Source organism: Oncorhynchus masou, chromosome 5 (genome assembly GCF_036934945.1).
Source record: "Oncorhynchus masou masou isolate Uvic2021 chromosome 5, UVic_Omas_1.1, whole genome shotgun sequence".
NCBI classification, from domain to species: domain Eukaryota; kingdom Metazoa; phylum Chordata; class Actinopteri; order Salmoniformes; family Salmonidae; genus Oncorhynchus; species Oncorhynchus masou.
In genome coordinates, this window is record NC_088216.1 from 75,465,967 (window position 1) to 75,489,293 (window position 23,327).

At 41.4% G+C, this 23,327-nt stretch overlaps 2 protein-coding genes across 3 annotated transcripts; both read right to left on the bottom strand.

Moving 5' to 3' along the window:
- Positions 1-1,511: 1,511 nt before the first annotated feature.
- On the bottom strand, positions 1,512-7,765 carry odad1 (outer dynein arm docking complex subunit 1). Of its 2 annotated transcripts, none has more exons than XM_064956604.1 (15): positions 7,625-7,765; positions 7,187-7,268; positions 6,981-7,080; positions 6,684-6,873; positions 6,464-6,589; positions 6,174-6,287; positions 6,022-6,089; positions 5,654-5,841; positions 5,293-5,424; positions 5,089-5,171; positions 3,863-4,031; positions 2,929-3,092; positions 2,651-2,754; positions 2,478-2,568; positions 1,512-2,241 (listed from the first exon to the last, which is right to left on the bottom strand). In XM_064956604.1, exons 2-15 carry the CDS (start codon positions 7,251-7,253, stop codon positions 2,149-2,151), a joined length of 1,689 nt encoding a protein of 562 aa, XP_064812676.1. In that variant the 5' UTR covers positions 7,254-7,268; positions 7,625-7,765; the 3' UTR covers positions 1,512-2,148. The 2 variants fall into 2 exon arrangements, with proteins under 2 accessions (XP_064812676.1, XP_064812668.1); XM_064956596.1 differs by having other exon boundaries at positions 5,293-5,427.
- Positions 7,766-8,259: 494 nt separating this feature from the next.
- On the bottom strand, positions 8,260-13,115 carry LOC135540254 (protein FAM72A-like). Its single transcript, XM_064966797.1, has 4 exons — positions 12,410-13,115; positions 12,069-12,146; positions 11,471-11,595; positions 8,260-10,360 (listed from the first exon to the last, which is right to left on the bottom strand). Exons 1-4 carry the CDS (start codon positions 12,553-12,555, stop codon positions 10,266-10,268), a joined length of 444 nt encoding a protein of 147 aa, XP_064822869.1. The 5' UTR covers positions 12,556-13,115; the 3' UTR covers positions 8,260-10,265.
- Between the last annotated feature and the right edge of the window lie 10,212 nt (positions 13,116-23,327).

Here is a 23,327-nt window from a genome sequence, read left to right on the forward strand (position 1 = left end):
CTTAAAGAAGAAGTTACAGGTCTGTGAGAGCCAGAAATCTTGCTTATTTGTAGGTGACCAAATACTTATTTTCCACCATAATTTGCAAATAAATTCATTAAAAATCCTACAATGTGATTTTCTGGATTTTTTCCCCCTCATTTTGTCTGTCATAGTTGAAGTGTACCTATGATGAAAATTACAGGCCTCTCATCTTTTTAAGTGGGAGAATTGGTGGCTGACAAAATACTTTTTTACCCCACTGTAACATGCTGACCACACCGTTCGTGTTGCAAAATAAATGTACAGTTACCTGTTATTCAATTATTGCACCCACACTGGTCTGCATAGCCAGGCACTAAAATAGAACTTGGTTCTATTTGTGAGGCTTGACGCGCTGCATGTCCCGCCTGTCTCATTTCCTCATTGGTTTTTAGGAGCATGTACCCACATGGGCAATTGAAAGACGAACTGAGGTCCACACTCCAGTCCAGTTGGTGGTGGTAATGCAACTTAAAGTTGGTTGCCAACCGCCATATAAAGTCCAAAGAAAAAGAGGAGCCTGAAAGAGGAAAGATTACTAAAAACTAACTCGGTTTCCCCTTTTACCTGTGGATTAATTGTCAAGTAGAGGACCTTGTGTAATTCAGTCAAAATAACACCCAATGTTTATATCCCAGGACAAATTAGCTAGCAACAGCAAGCTAGCTTGATAATTTGCCATAAATGTCTAATGCTTTTCAACCTGTCCCCAAATTAATATAGTTGGTTCAGAGTTCATTTTGATATTTCAACCTGCTTGTCCTGATCGCGTCTGGTGTGGGTGAAGAAAATCAGCATGATGGCGGTGGCATGCGAGCGGTCTGGTCAGCATGGTGCGGCAAGGTAGCCTCGTGGTTAGAGCATTTAACTAATAACCGAAAGGTTGCAAATTCGAATCCCCGAGCTGACAAGGTACAAATCTGTCATTCTGCGCCTGAACAAGGCAGTTAACCCACTGTTCCCAGGCCGTCATTGAAAATAAGAATTTGTTCTTAACTGACTTGCCTAGTTAAATAAAGGTAAAATAATTGTGTGTAATCCATGTGAGACCATTCCATGGAGACCTTTCAACGCTAGCCTAACTATAGTAATACTCTTTGATGACTCTTGGTTATGTTGGATAACCTCAGACAAAAAGTTTCTTAAAATCAATCAATTCCTTTCCCAATTGTCCTATTGTATGGATTAAGTGGCTGCAGCGGAGATTACATTGTTTTAATCTTTATATTTAAACACCAAGTGTTTATATAGTTCCTAATCTATTTGGAAAAAGGGAGAAAACATATCCTACAAATATTGACGACCAAACTTGAAGATATGAAAATGGTAAAACAAGTTTCAATGAACCTACAATGATTGGAAAAGCAGTGCCCCCTTGTGTTCAGTTGGAGCACTTCAGCATCTGAGAGCAGGGCAGCAGGGGCTGTATTGAGACCAGACTTGAATAATCAAAGCCAGATGGCATATGACACATCAAAAGACCAGCTGGCTGCCAGACTGAGAGAAGTCTTTATATCTCCTAACCTAATTAGTTCAAGCTAAACAAATCACACTTATATTGTAACAAACCATGATGATGCAGCATCATATTATTAAAAATGAGATATAGAAGCACAAGTAATACTATCTACCATATATTAAATCATAACTAAAATGGTGACATTTGGTCATTTGATCATGGTTGAAATTCAGGCAATAACACTAGATAACAAAATCGGCTATTCTTCCTAGGATGAGGTCCTTCCTCAGGTGGGGGTGGCTAGAAAGGTCAAATCTAGATGGGATATAGCTTTTGTCAAATTGACATCAAAAGTGTTTTTATTTTTTGGCTAATCCTAATACTAACCCTTATCCTAACCTTAACATAATTCTTCTAACCTGTTACGTTAATTCTCCTCACCTGCTACATTAATTCTCCTAACCTGCTACATTAATTCTCCTAACCTGCTACATTATTTCACCTAACCTTAACCTAATTCTCCTAACATTAATTATCCTAAACTCCTGCATTAATTCTCCTAAACTGCTACATTAATTATCCTAAACTGCTGCGTACATTTTGACCAAGCTTTATCTCTTCTTGACAAAACCGTCGGGATATATCCATCTCCTTGTGTGCCGCTCCTCTCAGGCCTCTAGGGAGCGCCGATGGCTGTTGGACGGAACACTCATCTTTCTCCTTGGTCCTGCGTGACGAACTGATCCCTCCTTTAGCAGGACCTGTGTAAAATGTACATAAACAGGCACATAGGAGAAAGCATTGATGTTGAAAGTACAGTGCATTACGTCATAAATGTTTCAACTTCACTGACAGCCTTATTAGTAACGTAGGTGATCAAGATGAAAGAAAACATTAAGAAAATATTTCGCACAAAAAACATCCTGTAGTACAAGGATATGTAAAGGAAGTCTGTGTTTTAAGGTGTAAGTGAATGTGTATATTTGTCATAGCTCACCCCTTTCATGATTCTCTGGCGTAGTTCTCCCTGGGAGAGAGGCCGCTCTTCCTCATCAGTGAAAGGAGACTCCTCTGTGTCATAGTCATCCCTGAGGAGCACAATCACACACACCAGGTAAGACACAGCCACACAGGGTAAATAAGCTCAAATCATAACACAAAAGTACCAACCCAGTGACAGGAGGCTGTATGATGATATTTTGTCTGGGAACCTCAGGGTTCTGACCGAGTAGAAATCGGGCAAGGTCTTTTGGGTCATACTCCTTATCGAGATCCTGTGAGAAACAGAGAGAGGGATGCATACATGGTACAGTCTGTGATATGCGTGCACATACAGATCGATAGTAGACTTATCCCAGATCTGTTTGTGCCGTCCTGCCAACAGATCTGGGGCCAGGCTAGACTGATATGGGCCAATAGGAGTGATTCTGGGTGTGCATGTTAGTTACCCTGGAGTTGAGGAAGGCCTGCATGGTGAGCAGCTGGTTGGTCCTCTGTTCCACCAGACCCAGGTAGGTCATGATGTTGTTCTCCCGGATGCCAGAGGACGAGCCCAGCAAGTCCTCCACCACTGAGCGATCACAGTCCATCTTATGGAACACACTGTTCACTCCTACCCCATCACAAACAGTCAGGCAAACATAGAACATTATGACTTCAGTATAAAGCCAATTTTTCCTTTCATCATATACAGCGAGTATATCAAACACTAGGAACATCTTCCTAATATTGAGAACAGACTCAATTAGTCAGGGGCATGGACTCTACAAGGTGTTAAAAGCATTCCACCGGGATGCTGGCCCATGTTGACTCCAATGCTTCCCACAGTTGTGTGAAGTTGGCTTGATGTCCTTTGGGTGGGGACCATTCTTGATACACACAGGAAACTGTTGAGCGTGAAAAACTCAGCAGCGTTGTAGTTCTTGACACAAACCGCCGTACCTGGCACTTACTACCAAACCTCGTTCAAAGGCACCGAAATATGTTACCCATTCACCCTCTGAATGGCACACATACACAAGCCATGTCTCAATTGTCTCATGACTTAAAAAAACATTTTTAACCTGTCTGCTCCCCTTCATCTACACTGATTGAAGTGGATTTAACAGGTGACATCAATAAGGAATCATTTCACCTATTCAGTCTATGTCATGGAAAGAGCAGGTGTTCTTAATGTTTTGTACACTCTGTAAATCTAACATGTAATGTATCAAAGTAAGTATGTTTAGCTCTGTACGTGTGTTTACGTGTGTGTTTGTGTGAGCATGCAAGCAATAGAGACAGAGAAAGACACAGGGAGAGAAACACAGAGAGAACGAGAGACCGAGAGAGAAAGAAAGAGAGACCGAGAGAGACAGAGAGAGAGAAAGAGGTTTAGTGTACCTGTCTTTATCTGGTCCAGGATCTTGCTCACAGCACTGGCCAGGAGTTCATTCTCGTGTGCCTGAGACTCTGTGTCTCTCTGTTGCTGATCAATGTCTCTCAACAAAGCATGGTGCTGCTGCTTCTGCTGCTGCCCCCTCACATTAAACTCCTCCATCTCCCTCTGGGTCTGACACACACACACACACACACACACACACACACACACACACACACACGATAGTAATGTGCGGATCAGCTGGTTGTTCACCCGCTCCCGCCCGTAATTGCTAATAACCCATCCGCAACCGCCCGACTATATGTGATAAAGTGAAAAGCCTTTTTCGATAGACCTATGTTTCTGCTTATAATTTCAGACATTTTGGTAGGCTATTTGATATTCAACTTGTCTATAACAAGATACTGTACATCCCACTGGGCACAGATGTCAATTCAACGTCTTTCAACGTTGGTCCAACGTAATTTCATTGAGATGACGTGGAAACAACGTTGATTCAACCAGTGTGTGCCCTGTGGGATACAGCTTCTCTTCTGTCATTATTTGTTTCCCTGGAAGACTAAATAAACCCTTGTTAGCAGGAATAATGTCACAAATCAATAGAATGAATGCTTCCATCTAGTTGACATGGATAATGTCTGTTTTTCTCTTTCCACTCTGCTACTCTCGCTCAGCAAAGACGTTTAGGGACTGGCACTGCTAACATCCTCTCCATCTTTTCACCAAATATTTCCCAAACATTATAGAACTTTTCTGTCCCTCCCTGTTATTGATTTTAAACTCTTCATTTCGCAGCTTCTCTCTTATTGAATTAAACTCTGACATTGTCCTTTTTGCCTCAGTGGATTGATATGAACTTTTCTGGACAAGTTCTGGAAAGCATTTAGTGATTGCCGTGTATTTGGCGCGCTACAGTTGGGCCCTGAAGCTTAGGCTACGCACTAACACCAGATCAAAATGAGGAACGAAAAACCTCAATGTAGCCTATAGATATGAATTAAACAACAATTATAAATTAATATTTTTTTTATGCATTGTTTTCTCTTTATTCAACCTGCCCGCCACCCATCCACACAATATTTCATGACCCTAAACACACCTGCCCTGCAGATATAACTGAGGTGACTGCAGGTTATGAGTCAACCCGCGCATCGCTAACGCATGTGCACACAATCAGAATACATGGAGGTCTGAACTGTGCATTCAAGGTAAGCAACCTCATACTGACCTGGTTAATTTGGTCCCTCAAAGCTTCAGCCTCGTTGTTTTGCTCATTCACATAGTTGAAGAGGGCAAAGTTCTGATCCTCGACTAAACAGCAATAGAACCACAAGAGGAGCATTAACACATATCAACTGCACACAGAGGTAATAACAGACAGCGTTTGGAGTTTGCATTGTATTAATATGTGTGTGTGAAGGTCAGGACTGACCTTGGATGAACCTGGTGACCAGCATGTCCAGGTCTTCCTCTCCTGTGATATTCTGGATCCTATGGAAGACTTCCTCCAGTGTGTCCACTGACTCCTCCCCAGAGTCCAACCTCCTCTGTTCCTTCAACTCTGCTGCTGAAACACACAGCCATCATCATACTCATCACCCTCCTCATCACCATTATCTTCATCTGTAGTAAAATCTTTTTCATCATTATCCTCACTTTCATTCTAGTATTTTTATATTACTCTTAAGTCACATATCACTCCCCAAGTCACATGTATGTTACAGCAAACTCCAAAATGAAACATCACAAGCATGCGTGCGTCACTGTGCGTGTGTTCTAACGCTCAGTCATACCATGCCTGCGGCCCAGTTCTTGCCCCTCATCCTGGCCACTCCTCTCACTGCACTTGGTGGTCATGAACTCTTTGAGGCGGCGCTCGTGTGCGATCACCCTCTCCAGCTCCTTCATTTCAGCGCTGTACTGAGACAGGTCCTTTACTGCCTTCTCCCTCATCATGATCATCTTAGACTGGGCCTCCACCCTGGCACAGAGAGACAGATCGAGCCATGGATATTTACCATACGAAACCTAAGTGCATGTGCAAACCCATAGATAAACGCACACTCACAAACTGGTTAGAACAAAAACAGTAGCCTCCACTTGAAATATGTAAGTAAGGATTCTTACAAGCAGGCAGACACATTCAACTCTCATATCTCACCTGACATCATATGCAGCAGTGGAGAGGCTGACCATATCTCCGATGTCTTTCCGGATCTCCTGCAGCTCCTAGAACAGGAAGCAGGGTTTAACTGGAGTCATTTGACCTCTCTCTGTCCCTAGATTTTGATTGGTCTCAGTGTGACCCCTGACCTTGTCCAGTCTGCGGTGGAGCTGCTGGAACCGGACCCGCTCCACACGCAGAGTCTCCAGGTCCTCTCTTAGGTGGCTGTTTTTAGTCAGCTGCTCGTTGAAGCGAATGAGGGCCTGCAACAGTAATAGTAGACAGGTCTAAGTGATGTGAAAATAAAAACAGAGAACGGATCATTGACAGTGTTTGACAATATTAGGCAGCAGGCTGTACTACAGTACTGTGTGGTACTGGGTTTAACAGTGCTATCCAATTCTGTGTTGGCCTGAATGTGACAAGACATGCTACTCACTCTATCCAGTTTGTTCTCCAGGGTGCGTGAGGCCTTCTGAGTTTGTCGGGACTGGGACTTTTGGCTGAGAGTAGCAGTGACCTCGCCTCTCCTCAGCTCTGTCAACTTTCTCTCCATGCTAGAGATCTGGCCCCAGCACATAGACATGGAAACTTCAGCTCACTAAGGGGGTGAAGGTTCTGTGTGTGTGTGGCTGTGCGTGTGTGTGAACCTCCTGTACCTCCTGCTCCAGCTCTGCCTGACTCTGCCTCTCCCTCTCCACCTCGTCCCCCACCTCGTCCCTCTGTTCCAGCATGGAGCGCAGGGTCTGGGCATCCTCACTGTCCCGCTGCCGCCGGGATAGGCTCTCAGACACACAGAGACTACGCTGTAGCTCCTCCTGTTCCTTCTCAAGCGTCTCTATCTCCTGCCTACATATTACACAAACAAAAACAGACACGCCGAGCATACACATTCATACATTGTATTTCACACACAGACACTGTGAAGGTGATGTGTGGTGTACCGGTGAACTCACCGCTGTCTGCGTATGTGATCTTGAGACTGGATGCTGTAGGCCAGCCGGTCTCCCCCCATGATCCGGAACTGTCTTTGCAGTTTTCCCATCTCTGTTTCCGCTGGAGCACAGTACACCAAAAGCTAATGTTGACATTTCTGAGAACAAGTTAGTTGTTGAATTAATTAGCTAACCCTTATGCTGGTCATACAAAACACATACTATACCTATTCCATCAATATCCATGTCACTACTGTCAGAGTGGACACTGGTGGCTGATCTTCCTCGAGGCATGGTTTAAATTGTACTCTGGGAACAGTAGACAATTAGCTAGACAAATCAGTGGTTGCACTTTGTTTGCGGCAGATCTATGTTATCCTAGCTACTTCAAACAATGATAGGGAGGGCATTCTTCTATCCCTCCTGATTTACCATTTCACATGTGAAAGGGAAGCACAAAGGAATATGCAAAACATTTGCAGCTAGCTAGCGAACGTTAGATGCCAAAACAGTGGCACCACCACTGAAGCTTGCTAGCTGGCTGGACACTCAGCCCTGTTTAGAAATAGATCATCTCTAACTTAATTACAGCTTCCAAAAAAGTACAAAATTATGTCAAGTGTTGTAAGCTAATTGACTAATACACTACAGAGTGAGTCACTTACCTGCAGGAACTGAAAAATTGTAGTTCGCGCAATTAACCACTGATACCACTTTCAATGCCGACACGCTTGTCCGCACTACTCTTTCTCCAGAGTTGTTAGCAACCGTTTCTAGGAGGACATGATGACACGAGAACGACCACAGAGGGCTACCTGCTGATAGTTTTCATACCACTGGAGATCGCTCTACACAAGTGGGAGGAGGGTGATGATGCTTACTATTAGAGAACCACAAGTTGTATAGAAAAGCTATTTCTTTAGCTTTAGTTTTATTTATAAAAACCTTTGGTATGACTTTAAATTATTCTGCTCTTTTTCAAGTCAGCCCTAGAGTACAGGGTTAAAATTGTGATGGGGTTGGGGTACCCTAGACAGACACACAAACAGTGGTGTTTGCTGAGTGCAGATGGACTCTTAACATGGCTGTGCTGCATTTTGCAGGACAGGCAGCCCTGTGCTACTTACTACTCAATAAGAGATTCCACGGCTGGCCGGTCAGGACATAGACAGTCAAAGCAAACATCCAACATCACTTCCACGGCCATTATACATACACAGTTAGGAATATACTTTGCTTAAGTACACTAGCTGTGTTAACTGCAGATTTTTGGTTACCAAAAAGTTCACAAAACACAATGGATATTTTGGAAAAGGTTTATTATCAATACAATAAGCATAAAAAAAGTAATGTTTCAAACAACCAATTCAGGATCAGTGGCATTTCAAAATATATTTTTTCAGCAGGGCAAATAACATCAGTATAAAGACAGCAATATGTTTGTTAATAAATAAATACAAATTGATAAATAAAACCACACTACTTAAATTAATCATATTAAAGTCAGATTTTTAAAAAAAGAAAAGGAAAAAAAAGAAAATCACTGTTTTGATAGTGGTTGAATATCTCCCAACTATGGTCTATGCCATAGGAAGCTCTCAGCTGATCACTAGCTACCTTCACTAAGGTAAAAAAAATATATATAATAAAAAAAAATATCAGCCTCCAAACATAAAACACTCAAATGCAAGAGAAATGTACAATAGAAACAGACAGAGAAACAGAAAAAAATACAGCACACTACAAAACATTGCTTTTGTAAATAAAATTAAACTATTGTAAAACAAAAGGAAAATAAGTGGTTAAAGATATTTGGTCTGTATGATTTTGATCATAATTGGCTATTAATTTTGTATATCATATCACAAGATGCAATAAACTTAGCCAGAGCTTAGAACATAACTTAATAAATAATTGCTACAAAGACAGGAATCTTAATTGGTGACTGCCATCTCAGGTATTTGGTGTGTACTTCCATCTGTCATACTGTCAGTTATGACCACAAAACAAATACTTTTCAATTGGAGCTTCAACATATCCTTGTTAATACAGGCAGAGCTTGTCTGTTTGAACTGGGAGGTATATTAAATGCTACTTTAAGATATGTCACTCATTGTGACAGTACTTGCTGGGCACCGAAGCATTACAAAAAAGCTGAAACATTTACTTCCAGTGAGAAGGTAAGCGTGAACTACAATGACAGTGAGCCCACAGTTCTTCACAAAATCAGACCCAAGGCTATTAGAATACAAGTCTAGAACGTTGTCTGAAGCAAAAGCTTCTGCGGCAATGGAAAGGTCAGCTCTATACACAAGTGAATCCTATACTCAGACTCATAGTATACTCAGATCTATATACTCATTCATTGTGCTCTTTCAAGCTCACAACAGTTCAGCGTTGAATCATACAGGGTTAGGATATCTGCTCGGAATATAAGGTACATTTTCTTTCACTGTTTTTGCTGCAATGTTTTTACTATATCAACAATGTAAGAATGAGTGGACAGTGACTTTCCTTTCATGATCATGTATTTTCTTTCCAGCTCCTTTGCCATGTGTGTAATTGGGCCTCCTCTATTTTCATTGAGTACCCTCTATCCCATCACTGAGGAGCCCTAGAACCAAACAAGTACCTATACTTTATGTACTAATACCATCTGTTGGTGACACTGGCCCTCCTCATGAAAGACCAACGCAAGATAACTGGCAAATACTTAAGGTCAACAATGTCAGTTTCTAAAACCTAAACACAACATCATTGTAATCGATTGTTCAAGCACTAACAAAGGACTGAAGAAAACCTAAAATACAACGTACAAAGTTCAATCCAGCATCCAATGGCAATAGGCTACCCAAAGGGTATAAAACAGCCATGCGAAATGTTAAGACATCCATCCGCCAGTGAAAGCTAATGAGTTTGTTTGAATGGGGATTCAGTGGTGAGTTTAAAGAGAGAAGGCAGTTCCGACAGTCCAGTTCTACCATTGATTCCCCCCCACAGAGAGAGAGAGAATTTAGAATTGTATATTTTTTAACCTTTATTTAACTAGGCAAGTCAGTTAAGAACAAATTCTTATTTTCAATGACGGCCTAGGAACAGGAGGTTAACTGCCTAGTTCAGGGGCAGAACGACAGATTTGTACCTTGTCAGCTTGAGGATTCGATCTTGCAACCTTTCGGTTACTTGTCCAACGCGTAACCGAAATGCGTGAATGCGTGGGGATTGTGTGCTTTTGGGAAGGGGGGGGATATGGTCACAGGGTAAGGCCTCTCTTCTGTTTCTCTTCCATCGGTCATCCATCTCTCTCTACCTGATGCACTCCTCCTCCGATGGGGTGTCTGATCCCTCGTTCTCGCTGTCCTCCAGCTCGGGAAGGTCTCCCCACAGCAATAGGTTCAAACCTGCAACAGAAGACACAGCGTTTGTGTGTGCAGGGACAGTTTAAGGAACAGTCTTTCCTTGCCGACAAGCTAAGTCAATAACAAATTGGCAAAAGTAGAAACAGCCTGGCATTCAGGCTTTGCACGACCTCTCCAAATAATTCAACTTCTGCATTTCTGAGTGCTAAGTCATGTGGTAGTGGAGATCAGAAGAGTCAACACATAATGCCAGACATGTTGCAATGTGTTGTGTCAGTCAGTCAGTCAGTCAGTGTTGCTTAGCCTTAGGGGGTATCGGTATCTTGTCACAAACTGTGCATTTAGGGTAATTCTTCTTTACATGTATATTACTTTGACTAACTATGGTTTTATGACAGTCTTCTCGGAATAAAGTCTATTGTTCATCAATTGGTAAGAGGGGTAAATCCATTTGAATTCTGTCACTTTTTGACAGCATCCCTTTTGATATAAAAAAAACAACAACTTTCCATATATGTTTGGTCATGGAAGAAGTGGTCATAAAGTGCCTCTTTGGACCTCAATAACAAAATCTTTCAGGACATAAAGGTGCTCAAAGTTGACCCATTTTGCATACCACACCATACCATGAGACAGCCATGTCTTCATCACTGACAAATATAAATGGCTGAGTTTGCTATCATTTAAAAGCTTACAGTGTTGTCAAACTATTATATTATTTTTTGAAAAACAAAATTATATTATTATATATCTATTTTCTAAAGGTTTAACGTCAGTTATCTAAAAATGCATTTTAATTTTTGCATATGATGTAGCTTAGAGCCTATTTCACATAATCTTTGGCTTATGTGTTGTGCCTGCCATTGGATGAAACACAACATGCTCCATTTTACAGAAATGATAAAAATAGTTGGACATCCATGTTTGTCAGCTTTTAAATTATATCCATCTCAACTGTCTATCTTTTGGGTCAACTTTCAGCACCTTTATCTCTTGAATGTTTGGCACTCAGGTCCAAAAAGTCACTTTATGAGCAATTCTACAATGGGCAACTATGTATGGAAGGTTTTGTTCAAATCAAAAGGGGTTCTGTCAAAAAGTGATTACATTCAAATGGATTTACCCAGAGGTCTGTGAGCTTGGAGTTCTAACCTGTAGGATCCAATCTGTTAAGGGTGGACACAGCATCACTGTTAAACATCCAGAAATGGCCATTGTTACAGGACAGCAGGCAGGGCTTACATGGGGCTACCACGTGATACCCCACAAAATTACCACTGGAGAGGGGGATTGAGAGAGAAAGGGGAAGTAAAGAGTGAGAGGGAAATAGATAGAGAAAAAGGGAGAGGGAGAAAGAGAGATATGGAGGGAGGGAGAGATAAAAAATGTCAGCGTTTTATAGCGAGCACCTGTGAAAGTGCTAACTATCAGTAGGTGTCTGTTATCTGACCGATGTGTTTCTGTGTACAACAACGAAGCCCTTGGGATACAAAAGGGTCCTGACAAAAGCCTCACTGTACCCGACAAACTGCTGGCTGAACAACTTTCCAACTGAAGCACAACACTAGACATGGACATTTACAGACATTAACATTTGCATTTTCTAAGGTAAATATTAATAAAGCAGCCACAACAATTGTCTGTCTAGTAATGCTATTGTATAACCACAAAGCAGATATATAATGGATGCAAACTGGTTAGTGTAATGTGAGTAGACAAATCTGTGTTTACAATAATGCTACATACATACCATTTCAGACAGGCGATGTCTCTCAGTTTGCATTTGCAGCTCTCTGTAGAGTAGCAGCTGGCCACAAAGTCAACACTTCTAGAAGGGGGGGTGGGGGGTGTTATGGGGATTGTTAAAGAACAAAGGGGCACCATCACATTCTAGCCATAGAGGGAGATAATGGATTAGAATTTATCCATTATACTTCCTATATCTCACAGTATCACAAACATATGAAGTTATGAACCCCTCCAAAACACAGACAGTGATGAGAGATCCTCATATAAACCATAACCGTAATTAGCTCATTTGTCACAACTCATTCAGTGATAATTTCATAACATAGTGGTTTTATTGCTTACCTGTTGGGCGGTATGTCAGTAGAGAACAGCTCAATTTCTGTGTCTGCGAGAAGTACTGCCTTCATTCCTCTTGTGCAGAGTAGACTCTCACAGTATATACAATTCACTTGAGTGACACATTTGTTTTTGAAGTTGGAGGTAGACATGCTCTTTAAATACTGTTCTTCTAGCTTTACAATCCCAATGTCCAGAGGAAATGTGCGTCAGAACAGATCGATCAATGTAGCAATTGTAGCTGATCTGACGCTAACGTTATTTAAAACGATATTTAGCTAACTAACTATTCAATATTATTGTTACTAAATAGCTAGCTAGTTCGTTGACTAGCTATCAACAGTTAGCTGGAAGTTAGCAGCAGGTGAATTATAAGAGAAGCCACAAATTAGACGTTTCCACGTCCAATGTTATATTGGAGGTTTAGCTAGATAGTTATCGATCCTTGTTGATAGCGAGTAATGCGGTTGATAGCAATCTACAGTAGCTATCTACTTGTCAAAACAGAGCCACAAGCTAACATCACGAGAGTGACCATAATAACACAGCACCATCAGATGTTCAAATTTGCTCTTGCCATTTTCTATTTATCTTCAACCTGCTCTTCAACGACTAACGTTAATTCGTTGCGGTCACAGATTCAGTACAATGTAATATAGCCAGCTAGCTTCGTTGTTGTGTTTATTGTTTACAACTTCCTGGTAGCTACCAATACTTCCTGAAACATTTAAAAACAGCCCTATGTCGAATTTCGATTGGCTCTCGAGGACAAAAATATATTCCATTGGGTAGCATAATCGCACAACTACAAAGCTGATTGGGCACAAATACATCAAGACCGTCGCCTAAGTAATAATGAGGGGATTCAATTCATCTGGACCGTGTGTTGCACCGTGTGAAAGTTTGCAATGGTTTCGGAAGCGGGCTGCCTCCCGGGCGTGAGCCAGGTGCACGGTTCAAAGCCCACGGCGAAATCGTCTCAAAACAAAAGCGACGTAATTAAGCACGTGGAGTAATTAGTAGGATTCTGTGTTTTCACATGCAGAAGTGATTGCTTTTGATTAAAAAAAACGCTTTATCTGCCAATGAAAATTGAATATTCAAACATATAGTGTATGGAAAATGTCACGCTTTGCCCCAAGCTCAGCATAATCGAATTCACAACTATCAGCCAATCAATGGCGAAGGGTTTGGCTTTGTCCCTTTACATTTGTATTTCTAATAAAATAAGAGAGTTACACCTAAATAATGTGCACAATATGTACCCCTCCAACACAATGGTCTCAAGGTTTACAGACATTGTGTACAGACACGTGTACGTTTTGCAATGATGGACCTGAAACGCTGACACATTTTTTTTTTATAGTTGTTTGTACACTATTAGATTTTGGAGCGATATGGAGGAGTACATACTGAGTAAAACTGGTCACTCTGTTGATATTAAATGTTATAACATTTTTAGACAGTACTCTGAACTATTTGAAATGTGCAACTAATGTCATGATTTTGGTTGGTAAATTGTATATATCAACAAAACCAAATATTTTAAATTAAGTGTTTGTTTAAATACCCTTCATGTTGTTAATTGAGTCTCTGAAATGACTAAATAATAAGATTTTCTAATATTTTCTACAGTCCAATATTATAATGATTATATTCTGAGTAAGTGTCATTGTCACATTCTATTATGCTGTCATAACACATTTTTCTGTTTTTGTTTTGTTTGTCTTTCATGTTCTTGTCAATTCTTGAACTCAATGACGTCTGATTGTCTGTTTATTTTTATTCGCCCCAAAAAGGCTCAGCATAATTTACTCCGCTCCTTGATTTTATGCCAATCCTAATCAATTCAACCAATCGAAAGATGAAAAACGCTCCTCTTGTTCCATGAAAAGAGGCGGGGTTATTTTGGAGAATTTGTGAGAAAAACACCCCAAAACTCTTCATATGGGTCGGAAATGAAATAGGAAAGCTCGTATTTGTCATCGAAATCGACATAAGAGGTAAAATGTGGTGCATGCTTTAAGCAACTCGCATTGTAAAACATGTGCAATGCTGTATGTTTATAGCACACACACACAGAAAAGTAACATTTTGCAACTCATACATACAACGTCAGTTAGCTAGCTAGGTAACGGTATCCCAAAGACTTGGCTAGCTCGTTAGCCTTACTCTAGTACCGAGATTTCCTGTGGCTAAAAATGGCGAAATGCCGCATTCTAGACTAGTGAAACCAGTCTGATCGCTAAGTTCACCATTCTTTAAACTTCACTTATCTACAGGGTGTCTGTAAAAAAGACCAATTCTTCATAGAATTTTATCAAGTTTTTTATCCTACAATTCAATGTTGCAGACCTCTAAAGGTGTTGTCTCTCATTTGTAAAGTTAGTTTAGTAAAACCGTTATAACTAATATGCCATTAAGCAGACGCTTTTATCCATAACTCATTGGTTGACATTGTAATATGCCTATGTTTTGCAAAGCGACGAAATGACTATCATTCAGTTTAAACCAATGAGATAGGCCTATTTTATAAAAGTACTGGAGTTTATGTTAAACTAATGAACACTTAGTAACTGCTTTAGTCTGCTTATATACAAACCCTTAAAGAGATTCTCCCGTACTTTTTAAAATACTTTTTAGCCAGTAGTTCTGAAAATAGCACTCGAGACAAAAGTGGTCCCTGAAAATGGCATACTATGTCACCTGTGTAGATTTGTGCACCATGCCATTGGCCTCTCTCTTGGTCTGCTTGCCTGTGGATCTTACTAGCTGTCACTCAAATGGCTAGTGGCTGAAGCTCATTGGCTGGAGCTCGAATTGCTAGGGGGCTGACTAACGTGGGGGAAAGTGTAAGGAAAATTGCGCTGCACATATTCCAGAAAACAGACGCTTTTCAAATGATTTCAAACCTAACTTGTCGGCAATATGTAGGTTAGTAATTTAGCAGATGCTCTCATCCAGAGCAACTTACTGTAGTACTAATGAGTGCATACATTTGTTGTACCTTTTCATACTGGTCCCCCATGGGAATCGAACCCACAACCCTGGCATTGTAAACACCATGCTCTACCAACTGAGCCCACAGAACATGTGTTTAATAAAGGTACCACGTGCTATCATCTGAGTTCCGGAGCATGTCTTTAATAAAAGTTGTCCAGTGTTATGATGTTTTCTGAGTGTTTGCTGTTCTCAAGGCACCAAAGTTGAAAACTGTGTTCTCAGGAAAATTATATTGTCAATGTCATGGACCACATTGGACTGACATATTTTTTACCTTTATGTTCTCTGGGCTTTTTCCAATATTACTATTATTGGGCCCAGCATGAACAATCTATTCCATTTAAATTAGGTAATTTGTCAGTAGCCATCCAACAATTAAGTATAGTCAGATAACCCCTATTTGTTATTACAGTGTAGTATGTCGGCAATGGTCCATTCACCAACTCTGAGCATCACTGTCTATTATGAGACCCACAGTCGGATTTGATCTGACTGCCCTCCCAACCCCAGACACATTGCAAAACCCAGTTTCTGACACTATCACTGCAGTACCAATAAAGGTGTCTGTTAATGTAATTTGAATTATGTATTATGAGAACCACTGCACCTTCTACAACCACTGTGATTATTATTATTTGACCCTGCTGTTCATCTATGGACGTTTGAACATCTTGGCCAGAAGAGGACTGGCCACCCCTCAGAGCCTGGTTCCTCTCTAGGTTTCTTCCTAGGTTCCTGCCTTTCTAGGGAGTTTTTCCTATACACTGTGCTTCTACATCTGCATTGCTTGCTTTTAAAAAAAAATTTAGTCTGGGTTTCTGTATAACACTTTATGACATTGGTTGATGTAAAACGGGCTTTATAAATACATTTGATTGAATGTATAAAGCCCAGAGTATTTTATCCATACATAGGCCTACACAGTATTACATGTAATAATGAATATGTATGGTCAAGCAATGCCATTTATGTATCAACCAAATGAATGTGGCACATGCACAGTGTATGTCTGTCTCCTTGCCTGCATATTGGCTTTTCAGCTCATCTATGTACCCCACTCTCACTCTAGGGGGAAGAGCATAGAGCCAAGGAGCCAGCCCAGCCTCTGACCGTCGTGGTGACAGCCACTTACTGAAGGACTAAACTTTTTGGGAGTCTCCTCATCCGACCTTGCTGACTCGTTGGTTATTGTTGGTTTGGAGGGAATGCATATATCCTCCGTTTGCTCTGTAATTGGTTTTGAGGACACATTAAGGAAAGGATCCAAACGAATGGGAATGCGGCAGCGCCAAACTCTCACAATGCGGGCAGAGTGAAGGGGCAGAACACAATACCATTCCACGGGCTGTGGGGGTTACTCGCTACAATCTTTCAGTGTGGTATTCTTCCAGACGAAATATCATAGTTACTCTTTTTTTTCCTGATTACTTCTTTAACCCAGTATTGCGAAGTCTAGTGTTTTTGAGTAGAAGAACCAGCCATGACGTCTCCGGCCAAATTCCGAAAGGACAAGGAGATCGTAGCCGAATATGAAACTCAAGTTAAAGGTAATACTTTTATAACAAGTTTATATTGTTAACCATGCTGCTCCTTGCGCTCATGTAGGCTATCCTTTCCACAAAGGCTTGTCGCATTTATTTTCCTGTTCGTGGATACGTCAACGTGGATAGGATCATTTATCCTTGTTTAGCATACTCAAATATTCAAACCATGATAGCTTATTACTTTTACCAAAGGTTAAAAAAGTGTGGGTCCTTTGATGGGTTTAGTAGGGAGATTATTGTTGTTTAATTGTCATCATAGCCTACTGCGGTGTCAAATCAAAGCGTTCTATTGATAAGAACATCTCGATAGCAACATTTTATAGAGACTAGCCTACCAAACCGTCCGCAGATAATACAAATACATCTGAGAGCTTTATGTTTGAATTATGCGTTATTGGTGCGTTCATATACCGCATTAATACGACATTATGGGATTTTGCTCTCCAGGTTGAGTATTATGTGTGTAGCCTACTCGCAGGGTTTAGATTCGACATGCCTGTGGAACAACGCAGGGCGTTTTCTCTCCCTGCATGCTGGTGTGTTTCTGTTTTAGAGAAATTCATTTCCCGGTGTCTTCCGTGTTTCGTGTGCTAGAGACAGACATCGGGTATTCAGACCAACGTTAGGAATAGGACCAAATTGTGAATTAATGGCCTGACGCCTCACGTGAGAGAGTCTGTCCGAGGTTCACGGATGTCGCCACGAACCGGTCGAAGGGAGCACCAGTGGTTCTGTCGAGTTTTCTTCACGGGGGTGGGGAGAGAGGTGGGCTGGGGTGGTGTTTAGCGGGTTAACTCTTCACTCGCTGATGGTTTATCGATGTTGTCAGGGTGATCATGGTATTGTCATGGTGAGGGAGTCAGTCATGTTATATTTACATCTGAGCTGGTGAAATGTAGCGGTAATAGAGCTTGGAGAGGAAACTGTAGAGTGAGAACAGGAGAGAGAGGACAGGATATTACCCTCCTAATGAACAGCACCGCAGCCACCGAAGATGAAGTGATAAGATCCCTTTATCCTCATCTTCTCCCTCTCCTCTCTGTAATGGGTTTGTGAAGGATGGAGGAAAAGGGACAGACAACACTTCATCATAAACTAGTCAGGGTAGCTGCATCCCAACAGTCTGAAATAGCTGACTCTCCCTCCTCTTACCTAATTTCCATGACAACCCCTGCTATATGACAACCCCTGCTATAGCTATGCCACCATCCATTCATGTAGGAGACAGGTTTTAAACAGTGAACAGAACAGACAGGAAGAACAGGAGAGGAGGAGATGAAACACTGTATTAACTTTATTCTGTGTGTTTGTGACATGACAAACCAGTAAGTACTGACCCCTGCTTCACAGAAGGGAAGAGAGGGGTAGAAAGAGAGGCTGGTTGGTCCAATGAGGAGGAGACTGGGAAGTAGAACCCATGTCCTCTCTCTTCCTTTATTTTTTGTCTCTCTCCCCCCACACAGGGAATAGAACAGGGAAGCAGGGCAGATGTTTTCACAAATAGTATGGCTCTTTATTGCTAAACAGCATCTTAATGAAGCCATGTAGGATCTGAGATGTTGACAATGACTTGTTCCCATGTGTTCTGACAGTGACAGTGACACGGGTTTCATGCCTGGCCAAGTGGCTTAGACTGCTGCACGGGGTCTGTGTTGAGTATGAATGAAAAAGGAAAGCGTTTTGAAGCAGAACATTTGTTCTTACTAAAATGTCATAAGTAAATGTACATAATCTATTTCTTAGTGTTTTCTGCCATTTCGTGTCATGCCCATTGGACATGACAGTGTTGCACTTGTGGATGAGCTTGTGGACAGATTGCCATCCTGGTGTCTGGTGTGGTAGGCTGTGGCTGGGAGATTCTCAGGCTATTGCAGGCTGCCATGTCCTCCTGTTCTCTGAGGACAGGAGGACACATCACTGTCTTTAACAGCATGCAGAGTTACATGTCTGTTTACCAGTTTGTTAAGAGTGTCTATTGTGCTTACCAATGTAAAGGGTCTTGTGAGTTTGTGCTGCAGTGTTTAGCATTGTTTAGAGTTTGTGTTTGTCCGATATTTTCCTTGCAAAAAAAAACAATACCGATGACCGATATTTTACATTTTAACGGCCTTTAAATCTTTCTAGTACAGTTAAATAGTTAACACACACACATGGACGCAGAGGTCTAAGGCACTGCATCTTAGTGCAAGAGGCGTCACTACAGTCCCTGGTGCATCACTACAGTCCCTGAGTCCCATAGGTCGGCGCACAATTGGCCCAGCGTCGTCTGGGCGGTCATTGTAAATAAGAATTTGTTCTTAATTAACTGACTTGCCTAGTTAAATAAAGGTTACACACACACACACACCACACTAACCAAAAAGTTATTTTGTTGTCATCGGGCACCTACAGTGCGGTTATAAAAAAATCTAGCTAGCTCATGGATGCAAACCATGTTCTTCCCCCAAAACATAGCAAAACGACATAATCTGTTTCAGTAGCCATAGTTAGCTAACTGTGTAGCTAGGTGTCATCATCTAAAATAACCCTAATTTTAAGACAGTTCCTATTTGATTAATGGTGGTCGGACCCATCTATGTGAAGCTAGCAACAATAAGGATTAGCTGCTGGATCCACACAGCAGACATTGTGGGCTAGGTTAGGAATGCTGTGTTGCACGTGTAGTGCGTTAAACTAGACATCGGGCTGATACCGACGTTGGCATTTTTAGCTAATATCGTCTGATTCCGATAGGTTCACCGATATATCCCTAGTCTTAATCTTACTGATGGGGGGGCCTAAAGCTGTTGCCATTGATCCTGTTAGCGTTTTTAGTGTGTGTACTGTCTGATGTGTGTATTATGGTGTGTGTGTATTATGGAATGTGTATTATAGAGTGTGTATTATAGTGTGTGTGTGTGTGTGTGTGTGTTATGGTGTGTGTGTATTATGGTGTGTGTGTATTATAGTGTGTGTGTGTGTTATGGTGTGTGTGTATTATAGTGTGTGTGTTTGTGTTATGGTGTGTGTGTTATGGTGTGTGTGTATTATGGTGTGTGTGTATTATGGTGTATGTGTGTGTTATGTTGTGTGTATTATGGTGTGTGTGTGTTATGGTGTGTATGTGTTATGTCATGTGTTATGATCACCCAATGCTGTGAGTCCTCAGATCCTGTCTGTCTATTCTGACATTACAGGCAGTCTGTTAGGCCAACATGCACATTTTGCAAACACACACACACACACACACACACACACACACACACACACACACACACACACACACACACACACACACACACACACACACACACACACACACACACACACACACACACACACACACACACACACCAACACAGGGATAGGAGATCAGTGTGAAGCTGCTGAATAAACCAGCTATGTCTTGTCCTCCTCTCTGTCTTAATTCTGCTCCTGTCTCTCTCTGTCTTAATTCTGCTCCTATCTCTCTCTGTCTTAATTCTGCTCCTGTCTCTCTCTATCTTAATTCTGCTCCTGTCTCTCTCTTTCTGAATAGCTGTGGTGTCTCTCCCTCCCAGCAGAGCCCCACTAAGACATTCACCTGCACCCTGCAAGGAAAGCACATGTTCCCTCCAAGGAAAATGAATATATTCACCCTTAATAGCATTATTGTGTCAGGCCAACTACACACATTCACACGTGCAAACGCATACACTGACCTACACACACACTCGGTTTTGCATAGACAGTTTATTGTGTTAGGCTCTTGAAAGAGGTAGGTGGTAGGATGTGGAGGGGTTGTCAGCCCCTCTTCCTCTTTCTCCCCATCCTCAGGGCTGGTCTGGCAATAGGAAAATAAACCTATGTAACTCCTCAGCCCTGTATTCCAGACCCAGCAGCTCAGCAGAGCAACAATGAATAGCACGCCCCATTTCACAGCTTTGGAATTCCACAGGCAGACTTTTCCCTGTTATTCCCAATCCAATCCCAGGTGGTGTGAGAGGAATGTCACTCCTGCACAGATGGAAATGTGAAGAGGAAATGGAATCCTGATCATCTGGTGGTCGCGAGTACAACACAATTACTCAAAACGCAGTTAGACAGTAATAAACAGACAAACACATAGAGACGACAGGAAGGCAGACACACACACACACACACACACCAGGATTTCCGTCAGCTGGTAATTGACGGCTTCTGGCCGTAAAAAAAAACGGAAAGCTGATTAATTCAGTTGTTGCGGTCAAATTAACCAGGGATGAAAAAACAACAGCAGGAAGACTATCAGCACGTCACACACCACTTTACAATGTGAGCTGGAGGCAGTATGCATTTTGAAAACATACTTAATTGTTTTACTTGATATTATGAGGCATGTCTTACCTTGCTTGAAAATCCGACCATAGAAAGGTAGATGCAATTCTTTTATAAAGACTAAATAGGCAGCTTGTGAGTTTCAAGTTTAGGGAAGCTTACAATTTATTCTACCGTTTCTACCGATGCCTGTCAGTTATGATTTTCATGCAGTTGAAGTCAGAAGTTTACATACACCTTAGCCAAATACATTTAAACTCAGTTTTTCACAATTCCTGACATTTAATCCTCATAATAATTCCCTGTTTTTGTCCAGTAAGGTTCACCAATTTATTTTAAGAATGTGAAATGTCAGAATAATATTAGAGAGAATGATTTATTTCAGCTTTTATTTCTTTCATCACATTCCCAGTGGGTCGGAAGTTTACATACACTGAATTAGTATTTGGTAGCATTGCCTTTAAATAGTTTAACTTGGGTCAAACATTTTGGGTAGCCTTCCACAAGGCTTCCCACAATAAATTGGGTGAATTTTGGCCCATTCCTCCTGACAGAGCTGGTGTAACTGCGTCAGGTTTGTAGGCCTCCTTGCTTGCACACGCTTTTTAAGTTCTGCCCAAATATTTTCTATGGGATTGAGGTTAGGGCTTTGTGATGGCCACTCCAATACCTTGACTTTGTTGTCCTTAAGCCAGTTTGCCACAACTTTGGAAGTATGCTTGTGGTCATTGTCCATTTGGAAGAACCATTTGCGACCACGTTTTAACTTCCTGACTGATGTCTTGAGATGTTGCTTCAATATATCCACATACTTTTCCTCCCTTATGAAGCCATCTATTTTGTGAAGTGCACTAGTCCCCCCTGCAGCAAAGCATCTCCACAACATGATGCTGCCACCCCGTGCTTCACAGTTGGGATGATGTTCTTTGGCTTGCAAGCCTCCCCATTTTTCCTCCAAACATGACGATGGTCATTATGGCCAAACAGTTGTATTTTTGTTTCATCAGACCAGAGGACATTTCCCCAAAAAGTACGATCTTTGTCCGCATGTGCAGTTGTAAACCGTAGTCTGGCTTTTTTATGGTGGTTTTGAAGCAGTGGCTTCTTCCTTGCTGACCGGCCTATCAGATTATGTCAATATAGGACTCGTTTTACTGTGGATATAGATACTTTTGTACCTGTTTCCTCCAGCATCTTCACAAGGTCCTTTGCTGTTGTTCTGGGATTGATTTGCACTTTTCGAACCAAAGTGCGTCCATCTCTTGGAGACAGAACACGTCTCCTTCCTGAGCGGTATGATGGCTGCGTGGTCCCATGGTGTTTATACTTGCGTACTATTGTTTGTACAGATGAACGTGGTACCTTCAGGCGTTTGGAAATTGCTCCCAAGGATGAACCAGACTTGTGGAGGTCTACAATGTTTTTTCTGAGGTCTTGGTTGATTTAATTTGATTTTCCCATGATGTCAAGCAAAGAAGAACTGAGTTTGAAGGTAGGCCTTGAAATACATCCACAGGTACACCTCCAATTGACTCAAATTATTTCAATTAGCCTATCAGAAGCTTCTAACGCCATGACATCATTGCCAAAACTATATTTTGTTGAAAATACATTTGTGGAGTGGTTGAAAAACTATTTTTAATGACTCCAACCTAAGTTTATGTAAACTTCCGACGTCAACTGTATGTGCATTATTGTGGAACAGTTTCATTTCAATAATAACGTTTTAGTTTCTCAAAATCATTGTCATGTGGTTAATCATAAAAATCTAAATTTAATTTATATAAATATCAAAGTTCAAATTCAACTAATGCGAGATCACCAGCCTCTGCCATATGGACACATTGATACACCGAGATCACCAGCCTCTGCCATATGGACACATTGATACACCGAGATCACCAGCCTCTGTAATATGGACACATTGATACACCATGGTCACCAGCCTCTGTAATATGGACACATTGATACAACGTGATCACTAGCCTCTGTAATATGGACACATTGATACATAGAATATATGAGAGCATGGAACTCAGAGATGGCCAATGCAGCTATTGGCCTATAACTTCCATTGTCAACAAATTCAAATACATGAAGCT